The sequence below is a fragment of the Amyelois transitella genome, chromosome 17 (genome assembly GCF_032362555.1).
Source record: "Amyelois transitella isolate CPQ chromosome 17, ilAmyTran1.1, whole genome shotgun sequence".
Classification (NCBI taxonomy): domain Eukaryota; kingdom Metazoa; phylum Arthropoda; class Insecta; order Lepidoptera; family Pyralidae; genus Amyelois; species Amyelois transitella.
Window position 1 is genome coordinate 6338612 of NC_083520.1, and position 10568 is coordinate 6349179.

General features: G+C 36.2%; 1 protein-coding gene across 1 annotated transcript; it reads right to left on the reverse strand.

The window, feature by feature from the left end:
* Positions 1 to 9249: 9249 nt before the first annotated feature.
* Positions 9250 to 10266, reverse strand: LOC132902751 (uncharacterized). The gene has a single exon (XM_060948983.1). The coding sequence runs from the start codon at positions 10264 to 10266 to the stop codon at positions 9250 to 9252; it is 1017 nt and encodes a 338-aa protein (XP_060804966.1).
* Between the last annotated feature and the right edge of the window lie 302 nt (positions 10267 to 10568).

A 10568-nucleotide genomic window follows, 5' to 3' on the forward strand; every position in this document is an offset into this window, starting at 1 on the left:
CTAGGAAATCCTTTGAATGGACAATGGAAGCCATAATTATTCGTCTGAAATGCGATTCGTCCCAATTTATGTATACAGCGATATCCCAAAATAACGAAAGTATAGAATTGTCTATAATTTAAAGGTCAATAATAATAATAATCTGTAGATAAGTATTTTTTAATTGAGTTAATATATCGAGGTCTGAAAACTGTAGACCTGGATATTTATTATTTGTTAATGATCTTTTTTTATGAACTCCATGCAGTACTTAACATGCAGTTCTTTGACTTGAAGCTGGTAAGCAAGCGATTCAGTTCTTCGGATCAGCATACTGAGTACTGATACATGAGTTCAGGAAATTAAGTCGTGCCCGTTTAGACACTTGATGCCAGTTGCTTATGCGTGGGATATGTTTATAAAATCGGATGATTGGAACCCCAAATACGGAAAAAAGACATCATCATCTCAAATTAATATCATTGGTATATCATACCATGACAATTTCAAAACCTTAAGGTTTAAATTGAACATAAAATGTAAGTCCACCAAGAACAATTACTACCGTTGTATTGAATAAATGTGAAGTTAATAAACTTCACAAAAAGTACCCTTCTTTTCTAGAAGCTGATTTCTGAAGCTAGCTGAGACTATATGACGTGGAGTAATGGATTTCTCATGATCTAATTCCTCACTCTCTTCATGTATGCCTTTTAGTTTACTGACCTGCCCTTCGCCAGGACGCCCAAAATTTTTCGTCTTCGATTTCATTGATAGTAATGAAATAAACCTAAATAAAACACGGGATATTCTTCTGTTCTTTTTAAATTTGCAACGAAATGACCCTTTCACTCGGCCGCCAGTGTAAATGTTTGTAATGATACGAAAAATATTTTAATTAAGTCACTTTTCGTATGCCGTACGGACCTCCGCTTTGTGTGGTATAAAATGATATTCGACTTGTTGTTATTGCAAAATTTATGAGCAATTTAGTCACTTGGGTCACTAACGGGTGGGCTATATGCTAAGTTCATGAGAGCCATCATGTTTGAGGCATGGCTTTAACGAAACTATTTTTAAACAATTTTATTTATCGGAAGCTTACGACGAATAAAATACACAAATACACTTTGGTTTTTCTTGTAAATAATATATCAATGATGATAAGTCGAAAATAAATTTCGAGTGGGATAGTAAATTTTGGTATTTTTAATCAAATTTTTTTTCTTTCCCTATCGGGTAGGCAGAGAAAGCTTTCCGATTTCCACAATCCCAGTATACTTCTTTTGCTTCATCCAGATTGATCACTTTTTTCATGAAAACTCATCCGTTTTGGGAACTCTTATTCTAAAATTTATCTAGCAAATAAACTTATTTCACATTAGTATAGAATCAAGTACAAAAGCTGATATGAATAATTTACTCTACACGACAAGATGCTCATAATTCCTTGCCTTGAATAGAATTTAGGGCACTAAAATGAGCTCTTCAAAATGTACGCCCAAGATAAACTGCTGAACCGCTTGCGATGTGGCCTGATTTACGAGGTAGACAATATGGCGACAACGCCTGTGGGCGGGAAAACTGACAGCTCGGGTTTCAGTTAGAGAGGCGCATGCGCATAACTCTATGACCCGTTCTTACATTGTATTTTGAGAATAGATTTAACAATATAATCTAACTAGCTGACCCAGCCATACGAGTTCATTATATAAAAGCAATTTTTACTTAATTATTTCGTATTATATTATCCCCACTAATATTATAAATGTATAAATAACTTTGTCTGTTACGCATTCGCATCTAAACCTCTGAACCTATTTTGATGAAATTTAGTACTGAAATAGAGTTGATCCTGAGGAACAACGTAAGTTTCTTTTTATTGAAGGCAAGCGAAGTCGTGGGCAACAGCTTGTAAGTTATAAAACAATTGTGAACATATCACAGGAATGAAGACTTACGTAAAAAATACAAATATATATCACGCCTTTGTCTCTTACGGGATAATGTGAGAATAGTCACAAGTCGAAGATCGCATTTAGCTAGATGACTTAATGATGAAATTGCGATTCGGACTATAAAGAGAATTTGAAAATATAAATTTTCGACTTTTACAATCTGCGCTGGTAAAGGAGCAGCCAGCACACACTTTGATTTTTCTTCGCTATCAAACTAAGCTAGCTCAGAACAAATAAACAAAACCTGCTAGCCTGTCTTATAACCTACCAAAGTAAATTGCGATATATTTATGAGCTCAGACTAAAACTTGAAATAACTTAATAACCGTAAGATTCAATACAGTACTTAGAGTATAGAAAGTACAATTAAAGTATGATGGATGGCCACTAACAAGAGCAATGATGGCCATTGGCCATATGGCATAGCATTCAGTGCAACAGCGGTTGATCTCTGACACCGATCAGTATGGAAGCGATTAGACTTTACTTACCGTGCTTAAAATGACTTGGTACTTAGTGCTATTGATTTAGAAATACTTACATATAAACATAAAATCAAGTCTATGTCAATTGCCGGGTAGACAGAGCCATCATTTTAAATACTAAATGCAACCAAAACTTGGCGACTTTTACTTTAAAATATGTAAATTTAACTAAAGTAATCACAATATTCTGATATATGTGAATGTTTCAATGATATTCTTGTATTTTAATATTATTATGTCACTCAACTGAATGAGGCTTCTGGTATTTTTAAACACCGTAAGGTCTATCGTGTAAATCATAAGAAAATAGATCGTTTCATTAAAAGTAAGGTGAAGTCACGGATGACGTAATTAAATTTTATGTACATGATAAACTTTCATTAAAAAAAAATTTAAATGTTAATTTCTATTTATCAATGACTAAAATAAATTTAAATTTAACATGACATTAAAACTATAAACTAATAAATCATCTCAAACAATTAATTATAAAATATAACAAACACAACATATATTATCATATGTGTTACTATAATGACAAATTATGTATGGTTTTTTACACAAATTTCATTCCATCAAAAGTCCATTAAAATATGTCACAAAATATGAATAATGATGTATAGTACGAAATGTAGGAAATCCTTCGGTTCAGTTTCTTCCTACTGAACACGGTTAAGTAAACATTAGAGATACGATCAAACTTTGAAGGTTTCGGCTGATTTGCATACGTGATATATTCCACGTATTACGTCCTCTCTCTTATGATCAAAAATGTCTAGACTTTAGTGCATAACCTAGATGTTCTTTTGTAAAGTTTTTAGTTAGTTGTAAATCTGTAAATTGACGGTCAAACACCCCATCCGTAATTATCGTAGGTGAATTGCCTTAAAAAAAGAATATGGTATGAATGAGTATGAAATTGCATGAGAAATTTAGAGAGAAAAAATATTTAACGTTGTTTAAATCATTCATAGGAAATGATTTTTTTGGAAATCGCCACGAAAACAACAATCAGGACAAAAGCGTTTGCTATAAGTCAAAATATACAAATAAAAAACGAGTGTTTACAGGAAATATACCTAGTTGTAATATACCAAAGGCACATTCCTTTCAATCAATAAGGTGTGACAAATGATCATAAATAATTATAATTATGGAATAGATTACGATATGCGTGTTATGAACAGGCATATACTACGAGTCTTTATGCTTTATGGCATAGACAGAGCCAAAAGACCAAAACTCAAAGAAACTCGTTATGTGATATTTCTAAATAAATAGGTATTGTATTTGTTTTGCAGTGTATTCTTCTTTCGATATAATTTTATTTGAATATAGGTATGTACCTAAAGTTTTGATTTGATCTCGAATAGTAACTATGTAGTTACTATTCGGAGTTTTGGAGTTCCCTCGGGAGCGATGCCTTAAGCAAACGCTAGTTCAATTAAAATAACAAATTCAATATCCGTGTACTGTTTAGTTGAGTCAGAGTTAGACAATGAGTGGCTAGCCAGAGGCGATGCGCCGGGCGGGCCCGGGTGCAGCCATTAGTGCTAACAATGTTACCTTTATACGCTATCGTGGGTTTACCATGAATTATTATGCCCTTGAATGGGCTTACATCCTCAATGAATGGATTGAATGTGTATTGAGTTGTTCAATTAAACAATGGTTATTTTTCAGCAAACGATAAAATAATTGCAATTATACGAGTATACAAGATTAACCACACAGAATCAGCTAACCAAAAGTAAGTTTGAGCCTTAGTTATGAGATACAAAAATTAACGATAGTTAATTCCATATTAAAAAATTACCACTGATAATTAAGAGCGTCGGCGGTCGACTCGATAAGGTGCTCAATTGCTAGTGGCGCAAAAAGGCACAGGTTCGAATCCCACCTCGGTCATGTACCTACTACTATTTTAAAAATTATTTATATTAAATAGTTCGAATACTAACCGATGAGGGAAACATCGTAAGGAGTCGGCACATTCAGGCAACTGGAAGGGTAACCACGATCGATTCAATACAGGTTAGGTTCCCCTACGAAGGTTGCGAAGGTATGATTGGAGTCGCTTCATGTAAAAACTTGACTCACCCAATCCCATGATTGGGTCTTGAATCTGGTCTTCACTTTTCACCCAATTCATGGTCAAAGGCATTCCCCAGGCTCCTCTCCAGAGTGGTGAGGATGTACTTGGCTGGGACTAAAGCCAGGAGGAAAAAGATAACATTCTAAGGTAACATTCTGTTACTAATAATTATGTATATTTATTTCTATACGAAACTTTCTAAAATGCTATTTAAGGCATACTTAAATCGGCATTGGTATCCTTTACCGAAATCTCATCAAGGTAAAAGATATAAAAGAATGCGCCCACAGTAAATTACTACAAGGTCCCAGAGAGCGAAAGTGGAAGTTTCCTACAAAATGGATTTACTTGAGGAAGGAACTTGCTCACAGCTGAATTACTATTATTGTCTTTTTTAAATTTCTTGCTCGCTAATTACTATGAAAACTGAAATAATACGAATTAAAATATTTATTTTGCTTACGGATTTGTACTTAGAACTGGAACAAATAATATTCTGAAATGTCTACATACATAGACATATTTATTACGTCTTTATTTGTTACGGAGAACAGAGGTCACAATGGTCACAATACTTGAAGATTAATATTTATAAATAATACAGGTATTAAATGCGCACGTGACGTGCCTTGCCCGCTTGATAAAATGTGTAATCCTGGGGAAGGAGAGGGAAAACTTTGCGCCTTCCCCAGGAGACGTAAGACAGGACGTAAGGGAGGTATGGCGTACCGTGGTCTTACGTCCATAACTAAAGCTAGTGCATGTCAATCTGCTATTTATTACATCATACTGTAAGTAGCAGTGAGAATACAATATGCACTAAGGCAATTATAGTTTTTCTGATTTCAAATCGATATTGAAACTAACCAACACGGTTTATGCAAACATAATCACGGTAGATTATTCAATTTAACGTTATTGCGCCAACTATTTATCGTTTATAGCGGCGCACGTGCGCGTCCGTGTTGCAAGTGTGCACCCGGGCTTATAATGAGAGTGATTTCAGTGAATCACCTGACTATTTTGGAGAAGAGGTGAATCAACCAATGAGTATATTAATTGACCGAGCGAGCAAGATCTGCCAGTGAATTTGGGGCGAAATAATTTTTTTTTGAAAAAAAAAAAATGAAAATGAAAATGCATTTATTTGCTACAATAAACATAAACATGACCATAAACATAATTTACAGAGAAGGTTACATGTATATTGCAGAATATTTGCCTATTATGCTTAATATCTATGACTTCCTCACTAGGCAAGCCTGTATCGAGGAAGTCAATTACAATAATTCAACATACAATTTCTGAGCCAGACGGAATTTAAAAATAATTAGTTACTTAAACTTAAATTAAAAACTAGATAGTAAGTGGGTAGGGAATATTTCGACTCAACTTTCAATGATTAATATTTCTTCTGTTTCATCATAACTTAGAGTAGACAACCAATTTTTAATAAGCCTCTGGGCTTCACGTATAGATTTTCTCTTAATATTGCAGAATTTGATTACATAGTTGTAAATATATATTTTAATGAAGATGCCTAACCTTTGCGCAAATCTTGTGTTAACTAGGGGAACCGGTACTCTAAAAACTCTTCGATTTGCAAGATTTTCGTAGTTACTGGCAGAAAGAACTGATTTATGCATAGCAACAGACATTTTTAATACATAAAGTTGGCGCACGGAAAGCACACCAGCCACCCTATAAATATCATCTGTCGGGTATCTATATGGTTTACGAAGCATGGTTTTCAACACCGAACGCTGAGCCCTCTCAGCTCGAATAATAGTAGTCTTAGCAGCATTTCCCCAACATGAAATACAATACATAATTATTGATTGACAAATCGCGTAGTACACAGATTTCAGAGTATCAATACTCGCAGCATTTCTAAGATTACGCATTACATTAACCACCTTTCTTATTCGAGCGGAGAGAATCTCAATATGTTTCTTAAAATTTAGATTTTCATCTACGTGAACACCAAGGTATTTCATGTACTCAACGCGTGTAAGAACGTCACAAGAACAGTGCTGCATATTGCATAACCTGCTATGAATTTGTATTTTTAGATCTAGGTTAGGGGCAGACGCAGCAGTCCTGTGAAAGCACAGATACATGGTCTTATTTGTGTTCAGGGTTAATAGGTTATTATGAAGCCATTCAGAAACAAGAGTCATACCACGTTCAGCGGCATCATGAACTTCAGCCCATGTAGCACCGTGAAAAATCAGTGCAGTATCGTCTGCGTAACACAGAACAACGGAGTTTGGAATTTCAATATCAAATATATCGTTGACGTACAGTAGGAATAAGGTTGGTCCAAGTATACTTCCTTGTGGAACTCCAAATCGTACCGGCTTAGTTTGACTAGAGACCTGACCAATCCTTACACACTGATTTCTGTTCGTCAAGTAACTCGTAAACCAATCAAGACAGAGGCCACGGATTCCCATGGACTCCAGCTTTCCAAGGAGAATAGGCACTGACACGGTATCGAATGCCTTGGTTAAGTCCAAAAACATACCAATACAGTTCCGTTTTTCATCAAGGTGAGATGCAACCGTGTTTATTAAGAGAGAGACTGCATCCTCCGTACTCTTACCCCTTCGGAAACCAAATTGTTTTGGGGATAGTAAATTGTGGCATTCAATAAACTTTAATAACCGCTTGTTGACAAGCTTTTCTAGTAATTTAGAGAAAGTAACCAAAAGTGCTATAGGTCTATAGTTATTTACTGAGTCTCTAACTCCATCCTTATAGATTGGTGAGATACAGGCAACTTTCCAGGCAGTTGGGAAGACGCCACTCTGGAGACTTAGGTTAAATATATGTACGAGAGGTATAGCAATTTCATTTTTAATATATTTAATCAAAGAGTTTCCCAAACCGTCGATACCCGGGGCTTTCTCATTTTTAAGACCAGATATAAAACCTTGAACTTCCTCAGTATCTGTTGGAGTAAGAAACAATGAATTTACGGGATTATTTTTAATTTTAACGTTTGCCACAAGTTCCGCCTCTGTCTTGTTAGTTATAGAAAGTATGTCGTTTGCTAGTCTTTGTCCTACCGTTGAGAAATGCAAATTAATGCTATCAAGAGACTGCTGCACGTCGCGACACCCTGGTTGTTTAAGTAGTTCGGTTGGCTCTTTCTTAGAGTTAGTTAAATTACTTATTTCCTTAATGATACGCCATAAACCTTTAGGGTTGTTTTTATTTTCTTTAAGTTTCTTATCCTCATATTCTGTTTTGACCTTTCTCAAAAGGTCTACAAAGAAGTTATGGTAGCGTTTGTATATGACCTTGGCATTTATGTTAGAAGGGTCATTTTTTGAACTCAAATGTAAACTATCTCTATGCCGCATACAACGTATAAGCCCTGGAGTTATCCATGGCTTAAGGTTAAATTTAGATCTGCTTACTGTTATCTCTCGAGAGTGTTTATTAATGATAACATTCAGTCGCTCCATAAACTTATCATTCGCGATATTAACATCATCTATAACGGTAACACAGCTCCAGTCAACAGTTGCTAGTTCCAATCTTATAGCTTCGTAATCGCGCCTTAACTTAACACGACTTGGTCTGGCCGGTTTTTGATTTTGGACGCATATACCAACCATTACCATAGAGTGATCAGTTATAGCATTATTCCATACAATACCCTTCGCGACCTCAGGATTGCGTATATTTTTGATATATATGTGGTCAATGCAACGTGAGCCTCTAGTTCTCTCTGTGATAGCTGGAAGGAAACCGTGTTCCGCCATGAAACACATGTATACCAAATCATCTGAAGTACTCAGACTATCCAATATATTAACATTAATATCGCCTGCCAATAAGAAGGGTATACCATGGTCTACAATACAATTTTGGAGAGAAGAAAGGAAATTTTCAAGATGTTTAAAAGAAGGCGAACGGTATATGGCAAGAATGTCCATGACATTGGGAATGTGGACTTTTAAACTATCAGCCTCTTCTATGGGAGGTTCAGATACTGTGGCGCACCAGTTATCCTTGATGTAAACTACAACTCCACTATTTTTGTTGTGAGATCTATTTGTTCTGTGGTGAGTATAACTAGGGATGTGAGGTATAATTGTTGAAGCAGAAAGCTGACACTCTGTTAAGACCATAACGTCAAAAGATACGTCAAGAGACTGAAGAGCTACAAGCATAGCGTCGATATTCTTTCCTATTCCTCTAATGTTAAAAGCAAGAAGTTTAAAATCGTGAACTGGTTTAAAAGACCGTTTGCAACTGGTAACGTCGTCAAATATCTCACAGTTAACTTTTATAGAATCCAATTTCGATGTGATTTCGTCGTTAACCAGGCCTTTTAATATGGTAATTTTCCAATTTTGGATGTGTTAGTAGTATCAAAAAAAAATATATGAATATTATTATACCTCCAGTAAGCCATATCCTTATTTTCGAACAGAATAAAATTAACATTTTGTTTTTTGACGCGTCAAAAACACATGGATAAAACATAATTGGCAGTATTAAACTTACAGTAAACCCATTGACACAAACATTACTTGAACATAGATACATTGCAGAGAGTGTCACCTTGTATGAACCCAGAAAGTATTCCTTTGGAAAGCTTAATTTTACAAATTTATTCAAAACAGCTTTGTTTGCATAAACTACGTTGCTCTGATAGTAGCATAACCTCTTAGAATAGCCCAATATAGAAAAAATCAACACAAGCACAAGAAAAATCCTAATGTTCTGAAGTTCCGGATGGAGATTGCACAGGAAGAACACGGTCCAAATCGCTTTTCGATGATATGCGTACAGCCCCCTGTCCCTCTCGCTGTCTGATGTAGATGGTGCTATGATTACACCAGCAAAAAGCATATCCTTGCTGTTTGGCTCTGGCCCGGGCATCACGAAAAAGTAATCTGCCCTCTCTTGTCAATCGCTCGTTAAAAAATACTCTTCTGGTACTTCCTAAGACGTCCAGGTCAGTACTGGAAAGATTTTTCCGAGACTTCGAGGCTTTCAGAAATTGGTCGCGTTTTGTACGACGCAGAAGTCTAACCACAACTGGACGAGGGGCAAGCAGCCTGTCCTCAGGCAAGGCTGCGGTTACAGGGGGTCTTTTGGGACCCACCCGGGCAATCCAGTCTATGTCGTTTTCCTCCAAAGATACTCCCACCTTCCTTGCCGCCAAAAGGACAACGTGATGCAGGTTTTCATTGGTGTTTTCTGGTATTCCCACAATTTCCATTTCATTGGAAAGGTTATACTGCGCTTGAGAATTTAATTCGTTCTGGAGATTATTAATTTTTGCCTTCAGGATGTCCACTTCTAAGTCCCTTTTCTCCAAATATCTAATTCGTCCCTCGGTTTCAACTATTTTGGACATTATCTCATCCATCCTTCCGTTAGTGTATGATAACGAGCGGGTAAGGTCTTCCAGATTTAATTTTACGGAAGAGAATTCTTGAGTTAAGGTGCGTAGTTGATCAGTTAATTGACTCAACTCATTTCCCGCTGAGTCTGACTTCTTACGAGTCGTCACATTTTCGTTGTTGGCTCGAACTGGTGTGAGGCTATTATCACCACCCTTCTTGCTAGTGGCACAACACTCAGGGCATTTCCATAGTTTTTTACGGTCCGCTGTGAGATTTGTTATGTTTATACATAAAGAGCAAAAACTTTTTTCACAGGAAGACGATGTACATTTTACAAAATTTTGATCCTTAATAGTTTTCATACAACCAGCACACTTCATATTGGCCGATTTATGGATTTCGTATAACAATGTCTATTAGGCAGCGATATACGACTCTCAACCTTGTTTAATCTATGACACACACTCCACTGTGACGCACGAACCGCGTTTCGCCGGTACTGCACGCGATAATCGCACTTGCGTTGACTGCGTAACCGCGACGATGCCCTGGCGGTCGAAACACAGTAATGTGAACACTGTACCCGCACAGAAAAAACAAATCCAATTCACGTCGACGTAATGATGTTAATTACACTAGTTTTGTTGAATACTATGCGTTAATATATTATTTACGGTTGAAA

What these genes read in the sequence shown, in the direction of transcription:
- LOC132902751 (XM_060948983.1), bottom strand. Translation starts at nt 10,266, where the DNA reads ATGAAGTGTGCTGGTTGTATGAAAACTATTAAGGATCAAAATTTTGTA.